This window comes from Chrysemys picta, chromosome 3, assembly GCF_011386835.1.
Source record: "Chrysemys picta bellii isolate R12L10 chromosome 3, ASM1138683v2, whole genome shotgun sequence".
Taxonomy (NCBI): Eukaryota; Metazoa; Chordata; order Testudines; family Emydidae; genus Chrysemys; species Chrysemys picta.
The window spans coordinates 172,996,399-173,010,744 of NC_088793.1; the positions used below are offsets into that span (position 1 = coordinate 172,996,399).

The 14,346-nt window shown below is 41.2% G+C and overlaps 1 protein-coding gene across 8 annotated transcripts in view; it reads right to left on the reverse strand.

Annotated features, from left to right (window-relative positions):
* THADA (THADA armadillo repeat containing) overlaps positions 1–14,346 on the reverse strand; it is a 327,795-nt gene that overhangs the window by 258,101 nt on the left and 55,348 nt on the right. For all 8 annotated transcript variants that reach the window (XR_010600221.1, XM_065590664.1, XM_065590662.1 and 5 more), the window contains 2 exons: positions 8,366–8,498; positions 1,138–1,251 (listed from right to left, as the gene is read on the reverse strand). Coding sequence is in view for 7 of the 8 variants with exons in the window: in XM_065590664.1 (XP_065446736.1) it covers positions 1,138–1,251; positions 8,366–8,498 (247 nt within the window). In the remaining variant the exon portion in view is untranslated. The remainder of the gene's footprint in view (positions 1–1,137; positions 1,252–8,365; positions 8,499–14,346) is intronic.

Consider the following 14,346-nt stretch of genomic DNA (forward strand, 5'->3'; position numbering starts at 1 on the left):
GGGATAGAGACAGTTGCATACCGGGAAATTCACCCCATGCGCCCAGTCATCTCTGCACGATTCATTTTCACCCCATCATGCAATGCCAAAACTTCCCAAAAGACAGCATGCTGAATGGTGGCGAGTTGCATGGTTGGATACCTACCCATGGTGCACCACTCTCTGCATTGATACAAGTACTCCTGGTGAGTATGCACACCACCAACACAAAGAGCCAAGTATGCATGCGCACAAGCAATGTACTAACTGGCAGCTGTATAGCAAAGTACCTTGAGTCAACGTAAATTTATAGTGTAGATGTGACCTCAAAAATTAGACAACACACACAAAAAACCCAACCTGGAACAGGTTTTTATGAAAAACTTGCCAATTTTAAGCTAAGATTAATACATGGGCTATCTCAACAGACATTGTATTCTCTTGTACTTCCCTACACATACTGGGCTAGATCTTCAGCTGATGGTAATCACTGAAGTTGACTTTGATGAAGCTACATAAATTTGCACCAGCTGACGAGCTGGCATAGTAACTAAATACTACAAACACTGAAGTTAGCTAACTACAAACCATGCTCAGCTATCAAGTTTTTATAGTACTGCTACTGTAATGTTGAAAAATAAAGATGTTCGACATTAAATTGGACCAATTAGTTTTAAGATTTGCAAATATAAGTTAATGATCACATATTTAAGTATGAAGAGCTGTGAGTATGTACAATAGTCATTTTTCAGTGTGTGTTCTCATTACTGTTTCATACTATGTATGGAACACAAACTATTGTTTATTTACTCCAAATGGGACTTTGCTTAATACTAAAATTTACTCATAATTTGTTCAGAAATATTACAGGGCAATAATCTGATTATGTAAATTCTAATAAAAAGGAATTAGTATACTTTCACCACATGAAGGGGTCAATATAGAATGTTCAGGATTTTTGTTCAGAACATCTCATCCATTTGCATGAAGAGTCCAATAACTCCACAACCTCTGAATGCTTCAAGAAACTAAATTTTAACATGTTTGTGGATCAAAAAAAATGAATTACATCTACTTTTAAAAAACACAATGACTGGTTGACAAAGGACTGTTTTGGGAACTTTATTTCCTAATATCATGATGTGTTTTACTTCTCACCTGAGGGATTATGTTTGTTGATTCATTCACAGGTACAGCCAAAGATATTAACTCATTCATTGTCATTTTCAGTAAGTTTGTTTTACTCTTCTTTGGTTCCGAAGCCAACAAAGCCTAAGGGAGGGTAAAAAGTCGTAAGTAATTATTTTTTTCTAGTTATCTACTAACAGTACTGCCCAGTTACCATCTCTCTCTCTTTCTCTCTCATACATATACAAAATATTACAGCAGAGCACCTGATCACTCTTGAGCACCATAGGGAAACTTGCACAATAGTTTCGATTTTAATCCTGTTTTTCTTTGATTGGTTTGAAAAAAAAATATATAGTTTTGATATAACATGGGTTGGTTGGAAAACAATACCATTCTGCAAAAACATTAAAGTTTTTTAAAACTGTTTCATTCTAACGTGGAATGAAAATGAGACCTTTTTGAATTTTTTCATGAAAAAAGTTTCAAAAAGGTCTCATTTTCAGTCACTCACCCTCACGAATAAAAAAACAAACAATAAAAAAAGAACCAAAAAAAGGTCAGAAAATTAATCAGTTAAGATTATAATAGCAACATTAACCACAGACAATCAGTCTGTCAGTATCTCCTGCTGGAGCTGTTCCACTTTGTATAAATAATGAAGTATTCATTGGCCAGAGACTTGCATAGAATGTAGGAGACCGATGTTCAACTCACTGCTCTGAATAAGACAGAGCAGAGACTTGAACCTGTGATCCCCACCATCCTGCATGAGTGCCCTATCCACCAAGCTACTAGCAATTCTATGGTGGGGTGCCCTGGCCAGTCAATCTCTCAGTCTTAGTCTCCCCTCACCCCCAGGCTCCATCCCCCACGTCCCAATTTCCTGGGTCTCAGAAACCTCCCCCAAAGAATTTTCTGTCAAAATGGAATTTTTCAACAGAAAAAAGTTTGGTTGAAAATTTTTCAACCAGCTCTGGATACAATCATTTGAGTGTGTACTAAAGAATATTTCTTCAATCATACTGAGGTTCATTTAAGCAAGTGTGTGCATACCATTAGTTTTGTTGATTCAAAGTGCTTAGAACCACTGTAAGACTGGCAGAGAATATGAATTCACCAAGCCAGACAGTTGCATGAAGTGTATGTAGCTTGTAAGCTCCAGCTAGACACACGCACACAAACGCTCTGCCACAACTAGTAAGTTACATGCAAGAAATAAATTATGACATTAAAGTTGTCATTACTTTTTTCTTTTTAGATATGCTTAATATATTTCTCTTTATACCATAAAATTCATACTGTAAAACAGAGCATGTGTAATGTAGATGAATTAACACTGCTTATATTATTTTAACTGTTGCATTTCTGCAATTTTGTATTTTAACAGTGTAACCTTTATCCATAAGGCATTGTTAACAGTTGTATATGCACCCACAACTCTCACTTTTGATGTTCACCTAGTATTTTATCTATTCAAAATAATGGTGGAGACTAAGGAGAATGCAGCTATTTCATACGTAGATGAAAGGAGGAAACACTATGTTAATATAATTACTAGGGCTGTTGATTAATTGCAGCTAAGTCATGCAATTAACTCCAAAAAATTTAAAAAAGTAATTGTGATTAATCGCAGTTTTAAATGCACTGTTAAACAGCATACCAATTTAAATTTATTAAATAGTTTGGATGTTTTTCAGGTTGGAGGGAGGTTACTAGTGGAGTGCCTCAAGGTTCGGTTTTGGGACCCATTTTATTTAATCTATTTATAACTGACCTCGGAACCGATTGCAGGAGTGGGCTGATAAAGTTTGCGGATGATACGAAGGTGGGAGGCGTTGTAAATTCGGAGGAGGATAGGGATATCCTGCAGGGAGACTTGAATGAGCTTGTGAATTGGAGTATCAGAAATAGGATGAAATTTAATAGTGAAAAGTGTAAGGTGATGCATTTGGGGATGACTAATAACAATTTTAGTTACAAAATGGGGACGCATTGGTTAGAAGTAACGGAAGAGGAGAAGGACCTAGGGGTTCTTGTAGACCGCAGGATGACTATGAGTCGACAATGTGACGTGGCGGTGAAAAAAGCCAATGCTGTCTTGGGATGCATTAGGAGAGGTATATCTAGTAGGGATAAGGAGGTCCTGCTTCCGTTGTACAAGGCGCTGGTGAGACCTCATTTGGAGTACTGTGTGCAATTCTGGTCTCCCATGTTTAAAAAAGATGAACTCAAACTGGAACGGGTGCAGAGAAGGGCCACTAGGATGATCAGAGGAATGGAAAACCTGTCGTACGAAAGGAGACTAGAGGAGCTTGGGTTGTTTAGTCTGACAAAGCGAAGGCTGAGGGGGGATATGATTGCTATCTTTAAATATATTAGAGGGATTAATACAAGGGAGGGAGAAGAATTATTCCAGCTTAGTACTAACGTGGATACGAGAACGAATGGATATAAACTGGCCGTGGGGAAGTTCAGACTTGAAATTAGACGAAGGTTTCTGACCGTCAGAGGGGTGAAATATTGGAACGGCCTACCGAGGGAAACGGTGGGGGCGACGGACCTGTCTGGTTTTAAGATTTAAGTTAGATAAGTTTATGGAGGGAATGGTTTAATGGTAAAACATAGTAGTCAAGGAAAGCCAAGCAATGGTAGGTAAATAGTATAATAGCTAACAGGGGTCGGGCTGGAGACTCTTGCCTATATGCTCGGGGTCTTACTGATCGCCATATTTGGGGTCGGGAAGGAATTTTCCTCCAGGGCAGATTGGCTGAGCCTCTGGAGGTTTTTCGCCTTCCTCCGCAGCATGGGGCAGGGATCTCCAGCAGGAGGGTCTCTGCCGATTGAAGTCACTAAAAACAGGATTGGGGACTTCAACAGCAGAGTCCAGGGAAGGGGTAGGGACGGTTTTATGGCCTGCAGCATGCAGGGGGTCAGACCAGATGATCATAATGGTCCCTTCTGACCTTAAAGTCTATGAGTCTATGAGTTTTTCTACATTTTCAAATATATTTATTTCAATTACAACAGACTATAAAGTGTACAGGGCTTTATATTATTATTTTATTTATTTATTTTTATATTATTTATATAATATTATTATATTTATTATTTGTACTAAAAATAATATAAAAAGTGAGCCTTGTACACTTTATATCTTTTTATTACACATATTTGCACTGTATTTTTCAATTAATCTCCTACAAGTACCATAGTGCAATCATTTTATTGTGAAAGCACAACTTACAAATGTACTTTTTTAATATATATATAATTGCACTCAAAAACAAAACAATGTAAAACTTCAGAACCTATGAGTCCACTCAGTCCTACTTCTTGTGCAGCCAATCACTAAGACAAACAAGTTTGTTTACATTTTTGGGAAATAATGCTGTCCGCTTATTTACAATGTCACCTGAAAGTGAGAACAGATGTTTGCATGGCACGTTTGTAGCCAGCACTGCAAGGTGTTTACGTGCCAGATATGCTAAACATTCATATACCCCTTTATGTTTTGGCCACCATTCCAGGAGACATGCTTCCATGCTGATGATGCTTGTTAAAAAAAAGTAAGTGTTAATTAAATTTGTGACTGAATTCCTTGGGGGAGAGTTGAATGCTTCCTGCTCTGTGTTTTACCCGCATTCTGCCAAATATTTCATGTTATAGCAGTCTCGGATGATGACCCAGCACATATTGTTTGTTTTAAGAACACTTTCACCGCAGATTTGACAAAATAGAAAGAAGGTACCAATGTGAGATTTCTACAGATAGCTACCGAACTAGACCCAAGATTTAAGAATCTGAAGTGCCGTCCAAAATTTGAGAGGGACGGGGCGTGGATCATGCTTTCAGAAGTCTTAAAGGAGCAACACTCTGATGCAGAAACTACAGAACCCAAACCATCAAAAAAGAAAATCAAATTTCTGCTGGTGGTATCTGACTCAGATGATGAAAATGAACATGCGTTGGTCTGCATTGCGTTGGATCGTTATCGAGCAGAACCCAACATCAGTAAGGACGCATGTCCTCTGGAATGGTGGTTGAAGCATGAAAGGACATATGAATCTTTAGCGCATCTGGCACGTAAATAACTTGCGACACCAGCTACAACAGTGCCATGCGAACGTCTGTTCTCACTTTCAGGTGACATTGTAAACAAGAAGCGAGCAGCAGCATCTTCTGAAAATGTAAACAAACTTGTCTGTCTGAGCGATTGGCTGAACAAGAAATAGGACTGCGTGGACTTGTAGGCTCTAAAGTTATACATTGTTTTATTTTTGAATACAGTTATTTTTTGTACTTAACTCTACATTTGTAAGTTCAACTTTCATGATAAAGAGATTGCACTACAGTACTTGTATTAAGCGAATTGAAAATACTATTTCTTTTATTTTTACAATGCAAAGATTTATAAAAAAACAAATATAAAGTGAGCACTGTACACTTTGTATTCTGTATTGTAACTGAAATCAATATATTTGAAAATGTGGAAAACATCCACAAATATTTATATAAATGGTATTCTATTATTGTTTAACATCGCAATTAATCGCGCGATTAATTTTTAAACGCTTGACAGCGCTAATAATTACTATGACAATCAAATGTGTACTGCTATAACATCCTCATTTTAAAAACAATTAACTAAACATTATTTTGTTACGAACTAGTACTAAAGTGAATGGTTTCCATAAATGAAAGTAGTCACTAATTCTACTAACTCTGAGCACAATCCTTTCAACCTGTGGAGCACACTTCAGACACCATAAAAATACTCGCTGGAGACACTTCACTGAAACATGGAGTCCAGAGCACAACATGTGCACCCTGATTTTGGAAGAGGACCATCTGTCCAAAGGTCACTGCACTGGTTAAATTTTAGTTTAACTATATTTTTATTACAAGAATAATAAAATAGTCAAGATACTTATGAATGCAGCTGCTCAGAAGTGATGCAATATTAAGGAAGGGGGCAGGAGAGAGGGATACCAGAGAATAATAATTTAAAAAAAATCAATAAAAAAAAAAAAAATCACACAGCAAGACTAGATTACATTCAGGGGGAAAAGAATCAAAGGCTTTAACTCTGTTTTGACAGGTAACAACCTCATATAGAATCCATTTCAATAACAAATATTTAGACATTTAATACCATATCACATTGCAAAAAATAAATGTGAAAGCAAAACCTCCGAGCTATTCAGCCAACGGAAGCACTGATGAGGACAGAAACTGGGAGCATGCACAAAAGCAGTAACTGGTACTTTTAACAGTGTCTTTGAGGGAAAACATGGAACATGGAGAGAAGAGAAAGGAAGTATTGAGGCAGTATGGAGATAAAATGGAGGGGAATATGTGGGAGACAAACATTCAGCAAAAACATAAGGAGGCTAAAAATGTAATGTTATGATAACGAATAGTACAAAAATGAAACAAAGCCTCTTTCCCACTACTTCCTCTTATCCTTCCAAAAGGAATTGCTCTCTGCAGTTTAAAGATTTATTTTAGGTAGCAATACTTTTAATCTGAAAGGGTAATTTTAAAAATGCATGTAACCTTATAGAATATATTATAAAAGCATTAAAACACAACAGAGCAAGTTTACTGAGCCAGTAAAACATGTATCAGGAGACTGATGGCAAGAGGCCACATTGAATCTTGCATTTATGACCAAGAAAACAAGATCTTTTATGTATTAATGCTATCTTCTTAGGATACTTTATAATATGTACTACAATCTATATTTTGGATTATTTAAATGCAACAGTCCATTTCAGGATTCATTAATCACAAGTGTGCTTGGAGTTATCCATCAAAGAAAAACAAAATGGAAAACCAGAAGGAAAATTGTACATATTTTATCTTTGTTTTATCCGTCTCATTTCTTCAACCAAATGGTTTCAGTTCAATTCCAAAGCTAGTTCCAAATCTCCATTTATAGGTATTTAATTGTCAGGATGTGAATTTAGTACTCCCTCGGGGATTGACAAAGCAGCACCTTCCAGACTAGTTTATCCAAACGGGTATGGCAGGGACAGTAGCAGTGTAAACTTCCCCACCAATGTATGTCAACCTCGGCCTACAAAGACCGATTAAAAAAAAAAAAAAAAAAGATAAAAAAAAAAGGATAATGTTATCCTCATTTAGTGCTTATCCATCTTATTCACAGATGCCAATTCATAACCTGGCTTCTCAGAATGCTATTAATGGTGCCAATTAGTGCTAACTGTGCTAAATTTTGTGATATAGATGGGAACACTTGTCCCCAGCAATAGGGCTGAAGCCACCGAATTAATTTAATGTAGGCCACTTGCAAATATCAGAGGGTAAGAATTTTTTATCTTTATCAATCGGAGCTGGATTTGAAAGAAAAACTTAAAAAGAGAAAGAGCTTACAAACAATTCCCAACACCACCCAGTCTCCCTCAAATATTCTTTTTACACTGAAAATCTGCATTAATAGTAAAGCAATTTCTCAATCATAAATCAGTTACCGTCACTGCACAATCTGTAATATTTTAAAGAAAGAAAGAAAGAAAGAAAGAAAGAAAGAAAGAAAGACATTTTCCCTCGTGTCTCCGAACTTCTACCCCTCTTCTGAAAGCCAAAATTTCGACATTGTTGAATTGCTCAACCATATTTTATTTGAAACAAAAAAATCCAGTAATCATAAAATGTATAGTGTAAATTACAAACATAAGAATAAAAGTTCTTGACTCATATGTCCCAATTACAAATATAATCTATCAAATACAGAAGAATTTCCGTTTGCTACAGTATTAATGTCACTAAAATGGAGTTCAGCTCCAAAATGGAGCACTCAAATGAAAACAGGCACATTCTTCACAATGCAATATCCACATTTTTATTTATCAAATAAAATAAGCAGCTATATTTACAATCTCTGAACTATTACACATTTGACAAACACCACACTGAAACCACAAATTTCATGTGCTCTCATCCTCCAGAAACGCCAGTCAAGAGATCCACATCTCACGGCGAATTATACTCCCATTTTGTAATCCCAATTGCATGAACGTAAACTGGGACAAAATGTGGACTCCTGCCCGCATCTATGTTCAAAAGTATTTAGAAGGGCATAATTTGACCCAAAATGGGTCAAATTGGTAAAACACGCATCAATCTCACAATGTACTCATTCATACTTTTCAGGGATTTATATGACTCACAATGATGTGGCAATAAAATAAATGCAGTCATATGAAGTTACAGGTGCAACATTAGTAGGTACCTGTATGTAGAATGGAATTCCAGCACTGCGTCTAGTTGCACATAGTTTAGAAGAAGGATCACAGGATTTAATTTCTTCTAAAACATTGTACAACCATTGCTGTGGCAATGTACGGAGACTCTCGTTAGTACATCTAAAGAAACACAAATAAGCATGCATAAGTATTTAGGATAAACAAGTTCAAAACAAAATTAAAAGATAATAAACTGTGCCCTATTGCTGTTGCAGAGAGTGCTATTTACCTTTATTAACTAAGACCATTTTTTCTTAATGTGTAGGATTGATATGCACTTAATGTGTAGGATTGATCTGACTTGACCAATGTTGGGAGAAATATACAACCCATTTTGAAAAATGGGAATACTCATATGCCTTACATAATTGGGGAAACTAACATATGCCGGAACATGTGATGAGAGAAGCATGGGAGTTGTATCCAGGCTAATAAAAACAAAATTAGAGACACTGAAATAGTTCTGGTATTAAATGCCTGGTATGCTGTATTAAATGGTAATTACAATATTTTAAAATCTTGAAGAGATTATCATTTTAACCACAGGACACTTTTTTGCAGGGCAGAAATAGAGGTGATGCACAGAAGTAGCAGCCACCAGAGGGATTCCGTCTGACTCAGCAAGTTTCCTCAGGGAATGCTATGGGGAGCAAAGACTGGATCAGGAGCTCCCCACAGCATTTCAAACGGTGCAGTATGCAGTCGTCCGTTCTGGCTCAAGTCCATGGCCATGCCCTCTCCCACTTTGAGGTGGCTAACCCTTAGGGTTACCATATCTCAAATAAAAAAAGAGGACCCTCTACGGGCCCTGGCCCCGCCCATTTCCCCACCCCTAGCCCCGCCCCAACTCCGCCCCTTCCCCACCCTAACTCCGCCCCCTCCTCCCTCCCACTCCCAGCCAAGGGGAAAGGGCTGCCCCAGTGCTACCAGCTTCACGGTTTCCCGGGCAGCCCCCAGACCCTGCGCCCCCAGCCGGCGCTTCCCCAGCGCAGCTGGAGCCCGGGAGGGGAAGCGCCCGGGAGGGGAAGCGCCCGGGAGGGGGCGCAGGGTCTGGAGGCTGCCCAGCAAACCGTGAAGCCGGTAGCGCTCGGGCTTTGGGCAGCCCCTATGCCTCCGGACCCTGCGCCCCCAGCCGGGCACTTCCCCTCCGGGGCTCCGGCAGCTCTGCGTAACTTACACTGTATAAGTTACACAGAGCCGAAGAGGAGCAGAGCCCCCGCAGCTGGAGGCTGTGCTCCTCTTAGGCTCTGTTTAAGAGCCGGGCTGCCCCAGCGCTACCGGCTTCGGGCAGCCCCCGTGCCTCCGGACCCTGCGCCGCCGGAGCCCGGGAGGGGAAGTGCCCGGCTGGGGGCGCAGGGTCCGGAGGCAAGGGGGCTGCCCGAAGCCGGTAACTCTCGGGCAGCCTGGCTCTTAAACAGAGCCTCCAGCGGCTGCGGCTCTGTGTAACTGACACTGTGTCAGTTACACAGAGCCCCGGCGGCTGGAGGCTTTGCTCCTCTTTGGCTCTGTGTAAATGACACTGTCAGTTACACAGAGCCCCGGGGGCTGGAGGCTCCAGCCGCCGCGGCTCTGTTTAAGAGCCGGGCTGCCCGAGCGCTACCGGCTTCGGGCAGCCCCCCGCCTCCAGACCCTGCGCCCCCAGCCGGGCACTTCCCCTCCCGGGCTCCGGCGGCCCAGGGTCTGGAGGCACGGGGCTGCCCGAAGCCAGTAGCGTTCGGGCAGCCCGGCTCTTAAACAGAGCCGAAGAGTCAGGGAGGAGCAGAGCCGCCATTTTCCCGGACATGTTCGGCTTTTTGGCAATTCCCCCCGGACGGGGGTTTGACTGCCGAAAAGCCGGACATGTCCGGGAAAAAGAGGACGTATGGTAACCCTACTAACCCTACTAGCATCTCTACCTAGTACAGCTCCTGTACATTCCCCTATCAGGAATGTAGCCAACCCTTGTGCAAAGCCATGAGGTGGAAGAGAATGACGTTTTTCCCACGCCTTCACCCTGTACAGATGTGGTGAAGGGGGTTGGAGAGAAGTGGCAGGGAGAGTGTGGGTGCATGTGTGTTTCACTTACCCATGGATTTTTCCATATCTCAAAAACTGGACATAAAGTTTCATCTAGAAAACACTAGGTGAGCTGGTTCCTAGCTACTTAAGAGACCAGCTTTTTCCTAATAGCTGGGAACAGCCAAGATGCTTCTGTTAACAGTCCCCAGATTTGAACTTTAGGTAGCCCCTACTACAGGGGTTCTCACAACAAAATTTTTGGTGGCCTCAGAGTGCAGCCACCAACTCTTGCTGGTGGCCACACTGAATTTTAGGAAAAAGTGTATTTATTTTTCCTAAAGTTAATAAAGTAATATGCACATATATACATTCAAATCATTGTAATTTATTTATGTAAGGTTTTCAGTTTTTTTTTGCAGACTCAATAATAAAAATCATGGACAGTTTTCTCTATTCTTTACCAGACCTAACAGAGTAGAAATACAAATAAGGTGCTTTGCACATTCTTGTCTTTTTTATTAGTGTTTCTTTTGCTTTTTTGGTAAATTGGTTGTCTGTATAACAATTCTAAAGTAAATTTAAAAATGCTTTTACATAATAGAAATCCAAATAATAATGAAAAACATATCTGGTTGGCTTGGATCTGGGGAAGGGAGGGGAGGGGAGGGGAAGGAAGAGGGGAGGCACGGCTGTGGCTGGCTCGGGGCTCCTCCGGGCAGGTGGGGGGGTTTGGGGTTTTGGCCAGCCCAGAGCTCCTCTGGACAAGGGGGTGGGGACGCTCTGGGCAGGTGTGGGATGGGTCTCAGGGCTTTGGCCAGCCTGGGGCTCCTCCAGCCATGGGAGGAGGGGTGCTCAGGGCTTCTCTGGGCGGGGGGCTTGTGGCTCCAGGCACAGGGGATCTCAGGGCTCCAACTGCCGGGGGTGGGAGCGCAGGCAGAAGGGGTGCAGTCGGGGGCTAGCCTCCCTACAGGGGGGGCTCCACCCGCTGCCCATGCACCCCTCACCTCCTCACCCCCCACTCGCCTCCTGTCTCTCTCCTCACTCCCTCACCGCTGCTCAACTCCTCACTCCCCTGCCACAGAAACCCCCTGCCCGCCATGAGAATTCCCGCTCGCTGGTGGCTCACCGCTCACCTCCTCACTCCCCCGCTTGCAGCCAGACCCCCCTGCTTGCCTTGTCACCCTGCTGCCGGTGCACCGCTCGCCTCCTTACTCCCCCGCCAGGGCCCCCTGCCACTCACCTTGCCGCTCACCTCCTCCCCCCTGCCCACTGCTTGCCTTCTCACCCCCTCCTCGCCGCCTCACCTTGCTCCTTAAGCATTGTGTCCCCCACCTGTATCTCCAGAGAGGCAACATGCAGGAGCAACAGGGAGGAAGGGGAGGGGCTGATGCTGCACAGGAAACTGTCATGGCCGCAGTGGTGGCTGCATGCAGCCACAGTGACCGCATTTGAGAAACGGTGCCCTAGTCAGAGTGTTCTTAATGGAGAATACTGCCCTCTGGAACTTTACTTCTCTAATTTATTCATCACAGCCTCATTTTACTGACCTTCAGAGTACTACGTAAGGCCCATGTGTGTACTTGTCCCTCTGCCTGAGGCAGGCCATTTATGAAGGAGTCTAATGTTTAAAGGAATTGGTTAGGTAAGTAGCTGGTTTGTCCTCATTATAGTACCTTTGTGCAATATGAAATTATCTTGGGGACTGGATGTAGACTGTAGGTGGCACTGTCTGGCTAATGCTGATTTTAACTATGTTTTAGTCATACATGACACACCTGAAAGCTTATTCAATGAGTGTATGTTCAGTACAAATGAATTAAATAAAATGCTTCTGCAAACCTGAGCAGCAGTATTGCAAAGCTTTTATAATGCTAGGTCTCTTAAAATAGTTTAAAATAAAATACATTCATATAATTTTAAATGTAAAATACACACAAAAAAACATGCAGCTAGTGAAGACAGCAAAAAACAAGGGTACAATTCATTACCAGTACTTTGACTTATTTGTCAAGTGTCTAAATTGCACTCTTGTCATGAAGTATTTTTCCTCTGCAGTTATACAATCTGGCATTCCCTATGAAACACTCTCACAGGACAAATAGCTCTAAAAATAAATACTTTGTCAAAATTACAGGAACGGCCTCAAGCAAAGGACTTTTGGGCAGGAACAGAACCTCAAGCCTACTTCAGGCCCAGGTACTGCCCAAACAAAGTTCAACAAAATATAATTTAGTCGGCCAGAATAAAACCTATTCCTTAACCGTTACATAGCCTTTCCAAATGTAGCTTTCACAGTTAAAATTAGTTTTTCCATTAATGCCATTTTATATCATTATTAAAAGCACTAAAACATTTGCCTTGACACAGCCTGTAACAAATGATGATCAGTTATGGTTAATACAACTGCAATTATATTAACCCTGTAGGATTTGCTGTTGCCAAAACACAAGTCCTAATTACTCTCCCATTTTAGTAGCTGGGTGGCCTCCTGTTAGCCCCATTTGACTACCTGGGTGGTTGAAATAAGAAGTCTAAAGTTAAGAGAGAAGACCGGAAATTGGGGGGGGAGGGGGGAAGGGGAAGACGGGAAGAGGAAGAAGAAAGTGAAGGCTGAAGAGAGCCTTCCACTTTTCTCTTATTTCTTCCCCATCCCCCACATCACATTTCCTCAGTTTAAGTGTTAAAAATACATCAATTTCTACTGCCACTGCTGTCCCCCACTCCATTTCCAACTCGCTAGGTTCTTATCGACCCCATCACTGTAGTATCTGACCACCACCTAAATTTTTAAAAACACAATCTTTCTGTCTTATTCCTTCCCTACCCAGGAAAAAGAAAAAGAAAAAGAACCGGTACACCATGCAGCTAGGCTACAGTCACAGTAGGTCCTCTACCTTTTGTAAGGGCCAGTTAAAGGAAGGACTCCTGGATACCCAATCTCTCCCTAGGACTGGGCACCACCATGGTTTCCCTACATTGCTTCTCCTCCCTCTCTCCTTTTCACAGCTCCATTTCAAACAGGTAGTGCACCTCTAAACTACCATCCTGACAGCCACCTCAAAAGTGTCAGAGAAACATGCCTTCAAAGAGAGTGGGTCACACAACATTACAGGATCCACAACCAAGGCAACCAGTTGCGACATCTTCCTCTGGCCCTTTTACAACATAATGGTCACCTCTATCCTATCTTTGTTTTACATAGCCTACTGTTGGCCTTTCTCAGATGATTTAAGACATGGGCTGGCTTTCTATCCTTTTGTGCACATGGATGTGACAACTTTCCAGGGTTTTGACCAACCAGTAATTCTGGTGGTTACCTCAGACTTTGTGACTCCATTTCAACTATAGTATACTTCTACTACAGGCATTACTGTTTTAATTGTAAATACCAGCATTACTGGTCCTATCTCCTTAATTCAAACATGGTTTAAACTTCTTATTTTAGCTATTCAAAGAATAATGCTTAACTCTTCAGTATGTTACCTCAACATTAAAACAAACATCCTATGCTAACATTCATGGTGGTACAAAAGAGAACAAGGCAAAACATTACGGAATATTTAAAAGCTGCTATTCTGCATATTGCAAGGGTTTGCATTATATTATTAATTATTACTATTATTTTATTGCATATTTTATTTTTAAATAGATTTTTTTACCTTAAGAGCTAGCAGAAAGAGAAAAATATACTGAAATGTAATCTAAGACATTTCAAACACTGAAGTTGCCACAAGTAATTCTATCCTGTTCAGTCACTCACCCAAACCCAAGTTTTTTGTGCAAGCAAAGTGTTATTGCTCTAAAGTAAAAATCATTAGAGACTATTGACCTTTAAATGGGGGAGACTACTCCCTTATGCTTGGCAACAGCATCTCTTATGGCCTGGCATGCGGATTATTGTCATAATAAGCAGGTGGCCTTGAAATTTAAGAATAATGAAGCTTTCTAAGGTAAAAATTGTGTTCACATG